This window comes from Anastrepha ludens, chromosome 5, assembly GCF_028408465.1.
Source record: "Anastrepha ludens isolate Willacy chromosome 5, idAnaLude1.1, whole genome shotgun sequence".
NCBI classification, from domain to species: domain Eukaryota; kingdom Metazoa; phylum Arthropoda; class Insecta; order Diptera; family Tephritidae; genus Anastrepha; species Anastrepha ludens.
This window is the reverse complement of record NC_071501.1, coordinates 24,008,902-24,028,112: the sequence shown is the minus strand read 5'-3', so window position 1 is coordinate 24,028,112 and position 19,211 is coordinate 24,008,902. Positions and strand designations below refer to the sequence as shown.

At 40.9% G+C, this 19,211-nt stretch overlaps 1 protein-coding gene across 3 annotated transcripts in view; it reads right to left on the bottom strand.

Annotated features, from left to right (window-relative positions):
• Positions 1-2,921: 2,921 nt before the first annotated feature.
• Positions 2,922-19,211, bottom strand: part of LOC128863824 (sushi, von Willebrand factor type A, EGF and pentraxin domain-containing protein 1) — a 150,665-nt gene continuing 134,375 nt past the window's right edge. For 2 of the 3 annotated variants that reach the window (XM_054103191.1, XM_054103192.1), the window contains 9 exons: positions 17,695-19,185; positions 12,315-17,633; positions 12,039-12,251; positions 11,806-11,968; positions 10,169-10,294; positions 9,876-9,968; positions 8,113-9,506; positions 4,342-4,452; positions 2,922-4,272 (listed from right to left, as the gene is read on the bottom strand). In XM_054103191.1, coding sequence (XP_053959166.1) covers positions 4,241-4,272; positions 4,342-4,452; positions 8,113-9,506; positions 9,876-9,968; positions 10,169-10,294; positions 11,806-11,968; positions 12,039-12,251; positions 12,315-17,633; positions 17,695-19,185 — 8,942 coding nt within the window. In that variant the 3' untranslated portion in view covers positions 2,922-4,240. The remainder of the gene's footprint in view (positions 4,273-4,341; positions 4,453-8,112; positions 9,507-9,875; positions 9,969-10,168; positions 10,295-11,805; positions 11,969-12,038; positions 12,252-12,314; positions 17,634-17,694; positions 19,186-19,211) is intronic. The other variant, XM_054103193.1, reaches the window with a different exon arrangement.

Sequence of the window (19,211 nt, the reverse complement as noted above, 5' to 3'; positions counted from 1 at the left end):
ACGTGCGGAGTTCCATAATTTAATTTCTTTTTTGCTTATTTTCGTATTATGCACACAAGTGCACGCATTTTCGCGCAGGCCTTTAATTTCAGCAGAGAGCGCAAATAAGTCTGAAGAAATTTGATCGCAGCTAAAGTTGGACTGCATCAACGGAATCTCAGCCTGCATTGCCTTCGTATTGGTTAAGAGTTGAATATTATTATTACGCAACTCATTAAAAATAGCAGCAATCCAGCTATTCTCAGCTCTGAGTGCAGAAATTTCAGTTAATGTAGAGCGCAGTGTTAATTGGTCGCGAATGTTAACAAATTCGGAGTTTTGCCGTTAAAAGCAAAAATCAACTACAGAGTTTATATATTTTTATCTGGAAAAGCATCATAAGCGAATCTTGAAGCAATTCTGAGAGATGGCGTTAGTGTCGTTTTGTCAGGTGATCGAATTGGCGCGTCACTTATCTGAGCCAACTCAGTATTTTGTATTTTTTATTATGTCACTTTTCTCGAAAACCATCGATGTAGTGAATCAGAATTCCAACTAAATACTACTTTGAACGAGTGCTTGGCTATTCAAAATAGTGAAGCTATTAGGGTTGATGGTAGTAATATAAAGTGCTATAATTCGCTTAGCTTCGCTCTGCTTGGCCTGAAATTTCGGCACGTAATTGCAGAAGCTTCAGACTTCCTAATATGCAAAAATCAGTACAGCAGTTCAGTAGCGGACAGTATGAAATTGATGGAGTTTGCGGTAAAGTGTTGCTGGAGAGAGAACTAATTTGAGTAAGAAAAATTTACATAAGAATTCATATAAACTTGGATAAATTTTAGATTTGTTTTAGTGCTTTAAGTGTTTTCTTCTGATTGAAATGCGCGTTTGAGTCTTGTCAATGGCACTTAAGTGTGCAAGATCAAGAATATTTGAATCGGGCTTAGAATCGGCCCTTTAAAGAATGCAATAATGGGACTAATAATAGACTTACGTGTTTTATTGTCTTTTAGAAATAATTGTATTTTTCTGAAATATATCTTATCATGTTTTGTTGTGTAAAGCATCGAACAATATAATTATATGTAATTGATAAAATGGTAAAAAAACTAGCCGCCGGATGCCAAACTATGGCACTTTTCTATCCCTTATTTAATGATATATTTGTCCCGTTCACTAAACTTCATGGTGACCTGAGGTAAATTCGGGTTTTGTCATAAAGCATTCTTTTAAATTTGACGAAACAAATTCTAGGGGTAAATTGATCGAAAGTCGTCTAGTGCAGAGCTTCTCAACCGGTGGTATGCAAAAAGGGTATTTTCAAAGATAAAATTGATAAAAAAAGAATAAATTATAACTGATTTTTCTTATTAGATAGTATTTTGTGTCATTTTTCCCAATCTGACTTAAAAGAAAGAAAATTCTGGGCTAGGACTCATTTCGATTGCGCATAAAACGTATTTACTCCTAGTTGTAAGTTTGCCTCGCACTAAACACGACAGAAATTGGGAAGGTACACACCCTTTTTTTTTGTTATATCAAGAAAATGTGTTATAAAGTGTAAGCGTGATTAATGCATTGCCTAGTGCACCAGTGCTCTCACCCTGGCATTTTGTGGATTTTCATCTGGCCACTTAAAAAAAGTAAAAAAAAATGCTTAACACCATCAAGGTAATAAATTTATAAAAAATTAACGAGATTTATAATCAACTTCAAACTTACACTTTACTATACTAAAATTTATTCAGCTATAAAACTGCATACCAAAAATCTTTCTAGATATTTTAATTAAACACTGTGGAACTGCTGATTGCTAAGCCGCACTATATGGCAGTAGAGCTGTGCGCCAAGGCCCTGCATAGTTGGTCAACTTTGCTATGCAATGTCGTGCCGTGAAGTTTCGTTGCCGCATAATGTGGCCTGCCACATATGAGCCCAACTCTTCTTAATAAAGGGCGGTTAAAATTCAAGGGCCGGTGTTGATTTTGAACAAAATACAATTTTTTTATGAAATTATTATCACTTCTCTTTATTATGATAATATTGGTGTAGCTCAATTACGTATAGAACAAAATATCGGCCAAATGGCCGTCACGGCTTCGGCGGCACACCTCCATCCGATGGTCCAAATTTTCGATGACGCTGAGGCATAATTGAGGTTCTATGCCGTTAATGTGCCGAATTATCTAATCCTTTAGCTCTTGAATTGTTGCTGGCTTATCGACGTACACCTTGTCTTTCAAATTACCAAAAAGAAAGAAGTCCAACGGTGTCAAATTACATGATATTGGTGGCCAATTGACATCGCCGCGACGTAAGATTATTCGGCCATCAAATTTTTCGCGCAAAAGAGCCATTGTTTCGTTAGCTGTGTGACAAGTGGCACCGTCCTTTTGAAACCACATATCGTCCACATCCATATCTTCCAATTCGGGCTATAAAAAGTTTGTTATCATATCACGATAGCGAACACTATGCACAGTAACTGCCTGACCGGCCTCATTTTGGAAAAAATACGGCCCAATGATGCCGCCGGCCCATAAACCGCACCAAACAGTCACTCTTTGGGAATGCATTAGTTTTTCGGCAATCACTCTTGGATTTTCATTCGCCCAAATGCGGCATTTCTGCTTATTGACGAATCCACAGAGGCGAAAATGTGAACGCCCGTTTTCATAATAAGCCTGAATAACTTTAACGTGTAGTTGTGTATCTTTCCGTGGTTCAAATTGAGTTAGTCTAAAATTGAAAAATGTCAAATGAAATGCAAAAAAAACTTGACGTTTAGGTGTATGTAAATATCGGCCCTTCAAATTTAACCACCCTTCACAAAAGCATTCATTTGCTTGAAATTTTTCATATGCACCTTACGCGCTCCTCCCTATCTTTAATCACCCACTCAAATCACGTGACAGAGTTCATAAAAACCAATTATAATATTACATATATTTTTTATATTTATTTTATATAGTACAAAATACAATGTTTTTAATAATAGTAATAATTACATTATTTATTATTACATTTTTAAATTATCATATAACGACGACTATGGTTTTTTGCATTGCAATTGCATAAATTTAAATTAAAAATAAAATATTTATACCAGCTGAAAAATTTTCATTGTTTACTATTTTCATAAATTTTTAAATTATAAATGATAAATCATAAAATTTAATACAAAGAACAAAAACAAAGAAAAAAAAACAAAAGAAATAATAAAAACCTAAGTTCATCTAAGTAAGCGAACAGGAAGGGGTAATAATTTCTCCATCCCACCTGCCGCTCACATTTCGTTGGATGTTTTGCGTTAGCAGCTACTGCCATCTCCTTGTGTGTGCTTGTTTGTTGTTGTTCATTCGTTAAGCACTCTCACAGTTCGTTCAGGGCGCATAATAAGTAAATAATACTTAGCTATTTTGTTTTATGATTAATTATACAAATAAACGAAATGAATTGGCGCCGCTGTTTTTGTTTTTGTTTATGTTTATGTGTTTATACATGTATTTTTCGCTAAGTATAAACTAAATGAAAATTTATTAACTTATCAACTAATTACATTTAATTAATTTATTGCTGTTCACGCCACTAAAGTTTCGTAATAGTTTTTATCTTTTATTTCTTTTTTTTTTTATTACCTCCTTTTATTTGTGTTATCTAATTTTAACAGCTTTAAAAGCTTCACATTAAACATTGTAATCTGCAGTTATAAAGCTTAAGTAAGAACAAATATACGACTCCATCAGTTATAGTACAACGAATGTGCAAATTAAGTAAGTGTGTGTGTGTTTAGCACACTTTTAGGTGCTTCAAGTAAAAATTGTAATTATAAAAATACACAAACACTTCGAAGTGTGCAAATATAAAATTTGAAAAACAAAATTTAACCAATTTCAATTACAACAATTCAATATAAAGCTTTTTCATTGTTTTTGTTTTCGTTTTGTTTTGTAATGCAAATGTTGTGATGTCTGTGTGTGTGTAGTGAGTATTTCAAAACATCCATAATTTTCAATATTGAAGGCAGTGATTTCACAACTTCTCTTTTCGCTTCTCATTTCAATGTCACTCCATTTCCTTGATTCACTCCTAAATTTGAACGACTAAGCTAAAAACTATTCGTATTTAAATACAAAGTATCAACGCCGTTAAATGTGCCAAGTGACGCTGATTCGTTAGTTTTATGACCACAATTTTATTGCTTCCCTTTGTTGGGCTTCTTCTAGTATGTACGGGTGTGCGTGTGTGCGTGCAGCGCTTATTGAACTTCACTGTCACTGTCGCTCTTTTCTGCAAGTGATATAAATGAAATTTATTGGGTTTGTTTGGATGTAAAGTTGAAAATTTATTGTATGCTACCTTTTTTGCCAGTGTACGCGTGTCGTTTCAGTCGATCGTATAAGTCTTCTTTAGTGCCATAGAGCGAGGCGTTCGACCTCGCCAATGTACTCATTTTGCCGCCATGCAGACCTGTAAGGAAAAATAAGCGGAAGAATTAGAAGTGATAAAATAAAATAGAAAAAATGTAAATGATATAAAAATAAATTGAGTTAAATAAAAGAAATTAAAATAAATAAAGTGAAGCAAAATAAAATTAGATAAAGTAAATTAAAAAAAAAAAAATAGAAATTACATAACATAAAATTCACTAAAATAATATTAAACAAAGTAAAATAAAATAAACTGTAATGAAATCATATAAAAATAATAAAATGAAGGTTAAGTAAGCAAATTTAAATAAAACATAATAAAAGTAAAAATGCAGTAAAAACAATTTGAATAAAACTAAATAATTAGTATTTAATACTATAAAAAAATAAAGTAAAATAAATGCAAAATCAGATATATTTAAACAAAATAAAATGAGATAAAGCAAAAACAAAAAATCAAATAAAATGATATATAATAATGTAAAATAAAACAAAATCCACTAAAATGAAATGAAACAAAGCAAAATAAAATAAAACAAAATAATAATGATAGTAAAATAAAATAAACAAATTTAAATAAAAAAAACAAAAAAGCCAATAATACAACAATAATCTAAATAAATAAGAATAAAAACAAAAAAAAAATATTAAACAATTAAATAAATTAATTAAAGTAAGATAAAAAAACTTAAAATCAACATAAAAACAACATAAAATAAAATAAACAAACTTAAATAAAAGATTTAAATTAACTAAAATAGAAAAAAAAACTAAGAAATATTATAAAATATAAAAAACTACAAAAAAATAATATACACAAATTAAAAACAAATAAATTAAATAAAATAGAATAAAAACAAAAATCTAAATTATATAAAAAGATAAAATAAATTAAAGTACAATAAAATAAATTAAAAAACAATAAAATAATATAAAACATTACGGAGAACAAAATAAACAAATTAAGAAAAGTAAATTAAATAAAATAGAATAAAAACAAAAATTTTAGTAATACAAAAAGATAAAATAAATTAAAGTAAAATACAATAAATTAAAAAAAAAACAATAAAATAATGTAAAAAATAACAGAAAATAAAATAAACAAATTAAAAAAAAATTAATAAAATAAGATGGAATATAAAAAGGTATTATAATAATAAAAAATTACAATAAATAATATAATATAAAATTATTAATATAAAATAAAAGAAAAATAATTTAAATAAAGTGGAATAAAAATAAAATATTATGTAATATAAAAAATAAAGTAAAATAACGTTAAATGAAATATATTAATATAAAAACAATAAAATAATATAATATGAACAAATTTAAACAAAAATTTAAATAATATAAAAAAATAAAACAAAGTAAAAAAATAATAATAAAACAAACAAACTTTAATAAAAAATTAAATTAAATAAAATGGTACAAAAATCACAAAGCAGTTAATATACAAAAATTAGGCTAATAAAATAATATAAAATGAATTAAAATAAAATAAAGTGAAACAAAATAAAATCAGATATATTGATAAAATTAAATTTAAGAAAATTAAAGTTAAGCTAAATATAATTAAGTAAGCTGAATTAATGTAAAATAAAATAAAATGAAAAAACAAACAAATTTAAATAAGAAAGTTAATTAAATTAAATAGAATATAAACAAAACTGCAATTAATATTAAAAAAAATAAACTTATATAAAAATAATTCAACCAAAATGTAATAAAAATAATCTAAATAAAATAGAGTAAAATAAAATAAAAAAAAACAAATATAAATTAATTAAAGTAAAATAAAATAAAATAAAAGACAATGAAATTAAAATAAACTAAACAAATTTATATAACAAAGTTAATTAAATAAAATAGAATATAAGCGAAACCGCAATTAATATACAAAATAATATATAATAAAAAACATAAAATAAAATAAATGCATTGTAAGAGAAAAAAATAAAATGAATTAAAATAAAGTTAAATGCAATAAAATAAAATAAAATAATATTAGGTGCGCAACTAAGTTCCCGCTGTTTGTCAATAGATGCCGCCAGCAGTGTGTTCTAGTCGCAGTCGATTCTAACTTAACCTAAACATCATAAACCAAGCTTCGACATATGGTAAGCAAACTGATTCGACGCATTAGTGATTTTGTTTTGGTATCATATACTTTTGGTTTTGTGAAAATGTCTGATTTTGACCCGAATAATCGTAATTTGCGGGAAATGTTGATTTTCCTCTTTCATTCGAAAAAAACGGAGGCTGAAGCGCATCGAGAGCTACAAAAGGTTTATGGAGATGCTGCTTTAAGTGAAACAACGAGCCGCGCTTGGTTTCGTCGCTTCACAGACGGTAAATGTTGACGACCGTCCGCGTGAAGGAAGACCAAAAACCTTCGAAGACGCTGAATTCAAGGCATTGCTCATTGAGGATCCGTGTCAAACGCAAGAAGAGCTTCCTTCAGTATTAAAAGTTACCCGCCGATGCAGTTCCAAGCGATTGCATGCTTTGGGAATGATTCAGAAACAGGGGATTTGGGTTCCTTATGAGTTAAAACCAAGGGATGTTGAACGTCGTTTTTTTCTTTTTTCGTCTGCTCCAGCAGCAAAAAAGGAAGGGTTTTCTTCATCGCATCGTGACTGTTGATGAAAAATGGATTCATTACAGCAATCCAATGAAAAGAAAGTCATGGGGACTGCCCGGTCATACTTCACGCTGCGAAGGTTATGCTATGTATTTGGTGGGATCAAGTTGGTGTTATGTTATTATTGTTATTGTTATTATGAACTGTTAAAATTAAGCGCAACCATCACTGGGGATCGGTATCGACTTCAACTGATGCGATTGAAGCGAGCACTGCGCGAGAAGCGGCCGCAATACGCGGAGAGGCATAAAAAAGTGATTCTACAGCAGACAACGCTCGGCCTCATGTTGCCAAACCCGTTAAAACCTACCTGGAAACACTGAAATGGGAAATCCTACCCCACCCGCAATATTTTCCAGATATTGCGCCGTCCTATTATCACCTGTTCCGATCGATGGCGCATGGTCTAGCTGACCAGCAGTTCCCTTCATATGACGACATCAAAAAATCGCTTGAGCCTCAAAAGATCAACAGTTTTACCGCGACGGTATACGAGATCTTCCAGAAAAATTGGAAAAAGTAATAGCCAGCGAGGGGCAATACTTTCAATGATTCACTTGTAACCATTTTTTCAGAATAAAGTTGTAATGTCATCAAAAAGCAGCGAGAACTTAGTTGCGCACCTAATAATAAAAAGGCATCAGGCGAAAAATGTCAATTTGACTTAACATATTAATAGTGCCTAACATTTTTCACACAAAATGAAGCGATTTTGTGATCAAATTGACACAAGGCATTGGTGCGTGTTAAGTTAAGCTAAATAAAAATGAAATAAAACAAGCAAGAAAGGCTTAATTCGGCACCTGTTGTTGCTATAAACAAACCTTTATAGCATCGGTTTCGCTTACTTAACGCGAACTAAATTTCGATTGCAAAATGAATAGTCGAAAATGTACAACTAATATTGAAAAATGCTTTAAACTTTTCTAGAAATCATTAGGATAAATTCGCCATACAAATTATGCTTGTTAATCATAACAAATTAGATGCAAACTTATTTTACTCCAAGATTGATGTAAATGATTTAATAAAAAATGTACAGCACGCAGTACTCACCACCGCCATCCTTGATGTATGCCTCATTGTAGAAGTTCGGCATCTCCCAGCCATCTTCCTCGTCATCGTAGTAGTGCGCATAAGTGCTGTGATGCGACGGCGCAATGGACTCCGCATACGGCGTATGTGCGCCATAGTAGAAGTTCACCTGCGAGCCAGTCTGATCGATGGCAGGCGTCAGCATCTTTTTCGGATCGCGACGCTTCGTCGAACGCACACATATCATCCAAATCAGCAGCACAATCACAATAATAAAGATCACAGCACCGGCAATACCGCCAGCAATGTACGCAAACTCTGAGCGCTCAGCGCAATGGGGGCCGGTAAATGAGCCGATACAGCGACATGAGGGTGTGCCCTTGAGGTCCTTCACGCAAGTGCCCGAATTCTCGCAATAACCCTCACACATATCTGTGCACTCCATGCCGGTGCCATTGAAGCCAGGCTTGCACTCACACTTGAAGTCCGACGTTTGGGGTACCAATATACAATAGGCATTCGGATCACAATGTGGACGACCTTCAGCAATATGCTCACAGGGGTTGGTACACTCCGATTTCGCAGTGGCGCCAGTAATCTTGGTGCTGTGGTTAGGCGGACATTGTATGCACGATGTTTGTTGCGACTCTGATTGGTAGTAGCCCTTGCGACATTCCACGCACATATTGAGTGTGCCATTGAGGTAGGTGCCGGGTGAGCACACGGGCAGCGTGCACTCTTCGACTGAGTTGGCGCCCACCTTCGGCGTAGTACGTCCCAATGGACAGCCAACGCATGAAGGTTGTACGCCTTGTGTACGATAAGTGCCACGTGGACAAGGTTCACAACGACCGTCGACGCCAAGTTGTTGACCGGAGTTGCACTCATCACGACATTCCTTGCGCGAGGTAGCCTCACTGGAGCGTGTTGTCTGACCGAGACCGCAAAGTTCACAGCTGAAAGCTCCCTCGTTGGGCTGATAGAAGCCATGACCGCACGAGCGACACAATCCTGTGTCCGAGTCAAAGTATTTGCCAGCAGGACAACGTTCCTTACAATCGGCTGCAGAGCGTGCACCAGGACCAGCAGTGACACCCGGTCGGCCAGCGATTACTGGACACTTGCTGCACTGCAGTTGACCAGCTTCCGATTGATAAGTGCCGCGTTCGCAGGCAACGCAAGTCTTGTTGGCCGTATCGTAGTAAGTGCCGATGGCGCATGGCACGCAGTCGGGTATCATAACGACCTGACCGACAGGGCAGGCATATTCCGAGCCCAGCTCAAGTGAGGCCGGATCGGGTACAGTGTTGGGTAGAATGTCTTGCACCGCAAATTGATCATCTTCCAGGATGAGTTTCTCTAACAGATTCTTGACTGTCGAGCGTTCGCCTGTGGTCGAGTGAATGACCGGATCGCTGTGGATTTCAAAGAACAAAATTAGTTATTGTTTTGATAAGCAAAGGAAGATGTATGAGTAGCTAAGCGTTATTAGATTCTTGTGGGCACAGCGGGTGATTTCAGTATTAGCAGTGAGTTGGTGTGAGTAATGCTGGTGGATTGTATGAGTTAAAGTGTTAGCTAGCGTTAATGTGCGGAAACACCAACAAAAGAACAAAAAAAATCTGAATAAACGAACGAATTGCAAGCCACCAGAAAAGTTAGTGCAATTATTAAAATTTTTTTTTTTTTTGCATGATTTGTGAGTGAAGCGTCATCGGCCTGCCATGTTATCGAGCTAAGGTGCGCAAATTGAAGCAGAAATTGGGCATTGAACATGAACATACTTCACTGCTGGGAAGAGTATCTCCAGCATGTACGTATCGCCGCCAGCTTGTTGGCGTCCTTGACGACCGCGCGCCTCGACCTCATCGTTTTCGCTATAAATCAGTTAAGTTTGTTAAACATAGACATACAACATAACATCGGTAAACTGCGAATCGTAGTCGTAAGTGTACACACACACACACACATACACATAAAAACATAAATATTATATTTACAATCACATAAGTTACTTGGACAAACACTTAAGGATCAGGTTAAATTTCTTGGTTATATATGATTTTTTTCAACTTACTTGAGCACTGGAATCTCTGCTTCCATTACGTAGACGCCACCATCTTTCACCTGACGACTCACGCGTTGGCCTTGAGCAGCGCGGTAGTGGTCGCATTTCACGTCGATTTTGATGTCCTTGCATTCGCTGTGGGAAGTACGAAAGAAAGACTTATAAATAAAAAAATAGTTTTATCAAACGTCAAAATGTATAAAGCTTTAGTGTAGTTGCGTTAGGTGTGACACGTTGATCGAATATGGCTTTAACTTCGATGTTCCCTTCCCACGACAAAACAGACCATTCTGATATCGTCCTAATCGAAAATGCTATTGCAGACTTCACAGGCGGTTGGTTCACAAATGTGCCACGGAATAAGATATGATGACTTCTTTCATGAACTCTCATGGAGAAAAACTGAGAGACTTCGAGACTATTGAAGGATTCTTCAGACAGAGATCTGCATGATGGCATGATGGAGCTCGCTATTGCAAAACCCGCCCTCTTTCTCGTTCCCATGACAGTCAGTTCTACATACGTAACCGCAACGACCCGGATTTATATCCGGCCAAGGACTGTCACTTCAGCAGCATTTCCCGTATATGTAAGGGGAATGTTTATGCTGCTACAACAACAACAAAAGGGTTCTTAGGTCAGAAACTACAAAGTCGAAATATTTTCAAGAATTCCGAATATCTGTACACTCTTCTTCACAGCATCGAAGTAATTTTTACTACTTTTAGGCCATAATCAAGTTTCCGGATTGAGAAAGCCAGCCTGTGATAGAATCTGGGAAAGGTTTTGTAGAATTCTTCTTTACACTAGTTGAGAAAAAGACTGGAGCAGCTACTAGCATTCTAAAGAATGAATAACTCAAAACTACTCAGGCTCTCAAAAACGGATATACTGCCTGGCATGGGAATACAGTATTCAACTCTTGACGATATCAAAGTCGGAGGCCCGCAAAACGACTTTTCAACGTGCTGCAGATATGAAAGAGATAAAGTCCATTCCACACCTCGTCCGATTTCAATTCGCGCTTCAAATTTCTGTAGAACTACTACTTCAAAGACCGGGTCAGCTTAGCCGGAATTTAATTAGGAAGTCGTGATGCTTAAAAACCTTGTAGGAATGGGACTGCGGAAGTATTTGCTGTGTATAGTAATGGGCATCTATGACCACCGAGTGATACTAAGTAATGCTTAAAACAGCAAGTATTAATATATTGATCCGGGCACGAAACATCGGTTCCAATTTTAGGTGGACGATCTCGTAGAGAGTACAAAAAAGCTGTAAGTACTAAACATCGCAAGCAGAATTGCCGCTGTACGTACCGCAATCAGACTGAGGGGTTCGAGCTATAGGCTCAACCACGCTTATGGACACTAAAACATCCTAAGAAACTTTGAGTTCATCCCAATTTCGACAGATCAATGTATACCCTCGTTTAGTCCAACCAACGTTCTCCACTCACATTCCATAGAGGGAAGAGTGGACGGGGGCTACACTTGAAGCCAGGGTCTGGTGAATTTGTTCACGGATGGATGACGGCTCCATAAAGGCATGTTTGCTTTCAGATTTAAGATTTAACCAGTAAAACCTGCCATCCTTCACAATATGGGAGCTTACAAGTTCACCCGAGTTCAATTAAGTTCACTTACCGGGTGCCCTCTACCGAGTAGGAGCAGAAGTTCCAGTCGCGATTTAGCGCGTTGACAGAGTTTGTCACCTTTTGACGCAATACACCTTGACCGGCCTTGTTGCAGAGCACATCCGAAGGGAAGAGCATCTTGATGCGGAAGACACGTTGCGCCGGCTTAGCAGCTATAAGCGAATCAAAGAAAAAAGACATAGAATATTTGAAATTAACTAAGTTTTATCGAGAAGCACTCACGTGAGCATGACGGGTAGACGAGTGGCATGAATGGTTCGCGCGTTGGACGCCAGAAACCTTCCGCGCCACATGTGTAAAAGTCGGGTACCTCCTCCGAGAAACGTAGTCCAGGATTACAAGAAATCTCGCAAACCTTGAATTGTCCGCCAGCGCCCCAGTCTTTGCAGACTTGTACACCGCCCACTGGATCCGCCAACGGTGGACAGAATTCAGCTGTACAAAAGCGAAAGTTATTTCTTACTGCTCCAAAAAATTCAAAATATTTGTAATACTTACACAGCAGCGATATCTTAAAGCTGCAAGTAGCCGTATTGCCTGCTGCATCGGAAGCCAAATATGTTATGTCATAAGAGCCCCATAGTAGCGTAGTACCCGGGCGATGGCCATTGCGCTCCACAATTTTTGTTACGCCAATATTGTCGCTGAAATGTGGTTCATCCCAAGTAACCACAGCCGAACCATTCTTGGCAATTACCCACAAATCACCCGGACAATGTTCCACAACTGGTGCTTCCTTGTCCACAACCAATTGCTGGCAGTTTGGTCCCTGATAGCCGTTCGGGCATTTACGTTGGCCACACATTGAAGGTACCGTACGTTCGACGCCACCCGAAGTCACCTCATAACCGGCCCAATTTAGAATCAATCCATGATACAAGACCGGCTCGGACCGACAATCGCGCACTTGTTTCTGTATTTCCGAGGTGATATCCAATGCACGTCCCCAAACTTGCGTTTTGGTAATTGTACCCTGGAAACCGGAATCGGCGTAAGAAGCCGAATGTTTAGTGTCATCTGGTTGTGGACGTCCCAGTACAGCCCATGCGTATTGCGGCATAGCACGTCCGCCACCGTATTCCATTTTGCTGGCAATGAGTCCCTCGGTAATCAGCTGCAGCTGTCCACTGACGCCATCCCACAATATGGCGACATGATGCCATTGTCCATCGTTGACAGATGTGTATTCGCCGAAGGAGAGGAAAGCGTCGGGTAGATCTTCGAAAATAGATACTTGCACGCCACTTGAGTGCGCTTGCAGCAGCAGACGGCGGTTGTTCGCAATATGTGCTGATTGTACGCCGTACAACGTGAAAAAGATGCCAGTATCGTCTTTTTGCGCGAATTGCACCCACATAGCGATGGTCAAACTGTTGGACTCGCCAGTGTAGAACGGTACCACCTGAGCGGCAGTGGAACGCAGAGGATCGCTAAAGTACAAATCGTAGTCCACTTGTATGGTCTTGCGGCAGTCGTCGCCGGTCATATTGAAGGCACATTGGCAGTAGAAGCCATTCGTCAAATCTATGCAAGTTGCACCAGGCGGGCACGAGTTGTCCTTACAATCGATAATATCTTCCTCACAGTTTTTGCCCGTGTAACCAGGTGGACAGGCGCAGGTGTAGCCGTTGCCATGGTCAATGCAGGTAGCCTCATTCTGGCATACATTCGCATCGCACGCATCGAATTCGTATTGACAACCAATGCCAGAGAAATCAGCTGGACATGTGCAATTCAAGCCGGAACCATAATCTTGGCACATGCCACCATGCATGCAAGGATTACCGATGCAACGCTCTGGTGCGGTCTCACAATTCTTGCCATCAGTGCCGCTTGGACACACACAGAAGTAATCCTGGAATAAGTCGATGCAATTAGCGTCATTCTGACAAGGTGACTGTCCACCACACGATGTGATTTGACGCTCGCAGCGCTCACCGCGCCAACCATCTGCGCAAGTACATTCAAAGCTGCCAACACGATCGCGACATTGACCGCCATTCAAGCAAGGATTGGTCTCGCAGTCATCAATGTCCGTCTCACAGAATGAGCCAGTGAAACCTTCGCGACACACACATTCGAATTTATTATCCAAGTCCAGGCAACGTTCGGTGCCCACAGGATTGCAAGGATCACTCAAACACTCGTCGATTTCAGCCTCGCAGCTCAGCCCGACAAAACCAGGGCGGCACTTGCATGTGAAGCCATCTAACTGATCCACGCATGTTGCGCCATTCTGGCAAGGATTTGATTCGCAATCGTCGATCGTATGTTGGCAATTCTTGCCTGTGTAACCGGGTTCACATGAACAACTATACCCATTCACTAAGTCCACGCAAACGCCATCGTTGGCGCATGGACTAGCGGCGCAATCATCAATGTTTATATCGCAACCATCGCCGCTCCAGCCCGGATGACAGACGCACTCGTGTTCAAACAAACGATCTGCGCAGGTGCCGTGCTTACAAGGCTCTGACAAGCACAAATCAATCTTCTCCTCGCAACGTTTACCTGTAAAGCCCGGCGGACAAGAACATTGGAAGTCGTTCACGAGATCAGTGCAGTTCGCACCCAACAAACAAGGATTCTCCGCGCAGTCGTTGATGTTTTGTTCGCAATGTATGCCTTCCCAACCAGGTAAGCAATCACATTTATAACGGCCCTGTTGTAATGCCAAACAGCTAGCGCCGTTCGTGCAAGGGTTACCATTCGCGGTGCAGGGATCAATGGTTACATCACAATCGGCGCCAGTGTAGCCGCTGCGACACAAGCAGGTAAAGTTCTTATAACCTGGTTCATTCTTGCACATGGCGCGCGCTGGACATGTGTCGTTGCCGCAATCACTCACTTCCTCTTGGCAATTGATGCCGGAGTAACCAGCCGGGCATTCGCAGCGATAGCCTTGTGGCAAATCCGTACAGGAACCACCATTATAGCAGGGCTGTGAAGCGCACTCATCGATGTCAATCTCGCAACGTCTACCAGAGAAACCAGCCGGGCAGAAGCACTGCACGCCATGGCCCATCGGCACACACAGACCGCCATGCAAACAAGCGCTCTCACCACACACCACAGGCTTACACTCCTCACGTCCCTTGGCGCCCGGACCATCGGTGCGCATGTTGGTCGGACATTCATTGCAAGTTTGCGCGCCAACTGCACTTTGATAATAGTTTAGAGGACAGGGCGAACAAGGCGACAAGCCGGTGTATGAGTAGAAACCAGGAGCACATTTTTGACGACACAAATCCTTTGTCGAAGCCGCCGGTTGGAAGGTGTAGGAGTTTTGCGCACAAGCTGTGCAATCTTTGAAGCCACCAGTGGGTGGTTCCGCTGTATACGAGTTACGTGGACACTCCAAACAGGGCACCAGTCCAGTTGGCGAATATGTACCATAGCCGCAGACGGGTATACAATCACTCAGCGCCTTAGAACCCTCTTCTTTCGTGTAAGTGCCGGCGGGACAACGCAGGCATGTGCCTTGACGATCACGGTTCTGATAGTAGCCACGGGGGCAGTTTGTGCACACGCTTTGACCGGTAATTACGTAGGTGCCAGCTGGGCAATGCAGACAACGCGGCACATCGCTAGTGTCCATATTTAACACTTCACCGATGCTGCAAGTGAAGCCACGCGATATGTTGCTCTTCAACGCGCGCAGTGGCGGGCATTGATTACCAATATTGGAAATATTCAAGAGTGAGTCAATGACGGCGCTGGCATACGGCACGCTCAAATCGAAAATAAGATTTAGCGTAGAGCCGCAAAGTTCGTAGAGCTGTGGTTGTCTGACCGCAGGCAATATAGAGAGTATGAAATCCATTTTAACTACATTCTCCTCTAATAAACTCGGAACCGATTTAACGAAGGACACATTCATGTTGACGTTGACAGCTGAGCAACGTTGCGATAGCAAGCGATTCAAGCCAGAGTAGTGTTGCGACAGCATATCTTGATATTGGCCGAGACATGACTGTGCAACAGCGCCATTTGCACGATAAGTAACAGTAGCAGTAACCTGGTAGTCGGCCTGCTCGGTGTTCTCCGATACGCAATCGGGCACGACTGAGGTGGGCTTCCATAAGCGCGATGTCTCGCAAGAGAACGACTTCAAGGGCTCACCATCAGTAAAACGGAAACCGGGCTTACAAGTTGCTATGCACTCAATACCACGATCTCCAGGTAAACAATTGATGGCGCCATTCGCTGGCGGTTGTAACTCCCAGTCCACGCACGGAGATGCCTGCACCGAAACTTGGAAGTAACAGTAGGCGCGATTATTGAACTTATCGGTGGCTGTCACGGTGACGTTCTCATAGTTGCCGATGGTTATTACAGCGTGCTCCGGTGTATAGGTGAGACGCACCTCACCAGAGTCATCTGAGCTCTTAATGCGTTTACGTGTGTCGTTGAAGTTCACATTATAGCTCTCCTGACGATCAACCAATTCGATAACATAACTTTGAGGGCACTGCAGCAGTGGTGGTGTGACATCTGGTACTGTAATGTTGATCTCACAAATCGCGACATTGCCGTCATAATCGAAAGCGACATATTTCACCACGGTGTCTTTGAATACATACGAGGGTGTTTTAAAGTTTTGCGGTTTGACTTCGAGACGTGCTATGGAGCCAGAGTTGTCTACAGCTGAGGGTTCGGTGAAGTTCACCGGCAGCACCGCACCGTTTTCATCGCGACGCACAATAATCGGTTGTTGTGGGCAGTTCTGGAAGATAGGTGGTTCATTGTCCACACACGGTGAATAGCCATAGTCGTAGCCTAGCAAGGGCTCTTTCTTTGGCTCTTCGCAACCCATGAGCTCAAATTTCAAACAAGCATTATCCATATAACTGACGATACCCAGAATTACGAAACGTGCCTGCACGTACTTGGGTAATGTAATCATAGCCAATTCACCATAGTTACCGGGATCGCGCATAGTTAGGTTGAAGTTGGGGAAATAAACAACGTAGTTCTCACTTTCTGCCTGCTTATAGAAGAAACGTATTTCGGTAGGACGACCAACAATGTCATTGGTGACCACGCCCTTAACCAAAATCGCCTTGACGCGATGTATCTGTCCCAAGTCAACGCTCACGTAGGTGAAAGCTTCCTGCTTGCCACACCAACCAGTAGCGGAATTCAAACGTATATTTCTTGCTTCGTAGTTCGGACGTTCGGAGGTGGCATTAATTGCTGAGTCAGGTATTTTGCCGGAAGTCACACCCAATGGCTTGATGACTCTACACTCAGGTTCGCGTATACAGGTGATTGGACGTGGATTGATTAGTATATAACCGGGACGATTGCAGCCGAAGTACACTTCTGAGCCCTGCTCGTAACTGCGCGCTATTTGACGTCCATCGCTGGGCCGGCCAGGATCTTCGCAAACAGGACCTTCGCAGCGCAAGTCTCCAAAGTCCCAGATGCCATCGGACTGACAACGTACAACATTGTCGTGGCGTGATGTTTGGCCAGCTAATTTAAAAGTATGCTGGCAGCCGAAGAAGAATGAGCTCTGGAAACGTGTATCTACGAACTGACCATACTCAGCGCCAGGCGTTGACATTGGCTGATAACAGTCAACGCGCGGACAAGAGGGCTGCGAGCCAGAAAGCCAGTAGTCGGGTAAACCGGGCTTGGGATCGTACACGCACTGACGAAAACCTGACGTGGCAGTGTTGCGTAATTTGCGGCCAGGTGAACTGCAAGTGATGGTGACATTGTCACGGAACGGCACCAACACGGATTCGGGATCAGGGCGTTCAACAGAAAGACCCTCTAGTTTGTCATCGGGCAGAGAGACACATTTGGCATCTGAAAGTCGGGTAAATAAAGGTATTTAACATACGCAAATGAAATAGTTCCAAATACTTACAGTTGCACTCTGGCACCGTTGCATTCCATTGGCCATTCGAGAGACACAGCACCGCCGCACTACCCGACATAATATAGCCGAAGCTGCACTGGAATCTTACAATATCGCCGAAGTGATGATCGTTCTTGTCGGTTAACAGTTTACCGTTCTCTGGTTCCAGCAATGGTGGGCACATAAGTGGCACGCAAGTCTTGTTGCGCTGATAAGAGTCGCCATCGCGTTCGCCAGTCTCCGAACGTTCAATGCTGAAGCCGGCTGTGCCATTGCCAGTGAAAAGTTGGTAGCCTGTGTTGCAAGAGCAAGCATAACCGCCAGGCGAATTCACACATTTCTGATCGCAGCCGCCATTGTTCTTCGCACATTCGTTAATATCCACACAATCCAAACGCGTACAACCCATCAATTCCATGCGTATGCATGGCGCGCCCACGTAATCCTGTATGCGGAAGCGAATGTAACGCGCTTCAATCGGCATCGGTAGATTCAGAATCGACAGAGTAGGTTCCAGTATGCGGAACTCCACAGCCGTGCCATCGGGATTTGTGTAGTCCTTAAATACATCAGTCAGATCGTCGGTGTATTGCAGCCGCACAGCCGAGGTAAATGCCACATTGCTGTCGAAACGTTGCACAGACATTGTGCGGAAGCCACGTAAAATAGTAGGCGCTTTGAGATCGATCAAAATCCAGTTTGCGCCCGGTTCGACTAGAGCTCCGCACCAACCAGCAGAGTTAAGACGCACAAAACTCTTCGTATAACCCTCTTCACTGGACGAAGTCATTATGCTGTCATCCGGTATGCCACCATTAGCTAAGCCTAAGTCACCTACTGGACGACACTCAGGCGTTGGGGCAAAACCAGTACGACATTGACAATGAAAGGAGCCGTTCGTGTTCATGCACTCCGTCGTCGCCAAGTCACATTGTGTCGATGTGCACTCGTTGATATCCTCGCACGTTGGTGGATTCTCGAAGATTTGCTCAGAATTACAGCGTATAATATTACTGCCGATCAGTTTGTAACCTTTGTAGCATTGCACGCGCGCATCGTCGCCAAAGTAGTAAGGACGTGCCGCATCTACCACAAAACCATTATCGATTTTCGGATATTCATAGCAACGCTTGCGCGTACAACGTGGCACATCATCGCTCCAAGTGCCGTTAGACATGCAAATCAGCACTGGGTGACCTGTGCGTTCGTAGCCAGATTCGCATTCGTATTGAACGATGGTGCCATAGCTGCGTCCACCGCCGTTGAGTAGTGTCACATTGGCGTGCGGCACTTCAGGCAGTGGAGAGCACTGTGATGCCATGCAGGTGGGTGTGCGCTCCCAACGGCCGTCGGGTAAGCAGGAAATCTTTTCGATGGGTGCGCCAGAGGCGAAAGCGAAGCCCGCATAACACTGGTACATGGCTATGCCACGATATGTGACATTTGAGGAGCCAATCGAAAATCCGTTGTCGATTTGTGGGACTGGACCACAGTAAACCTCTATGTGTAGTAGAAAGGCAAGAGTT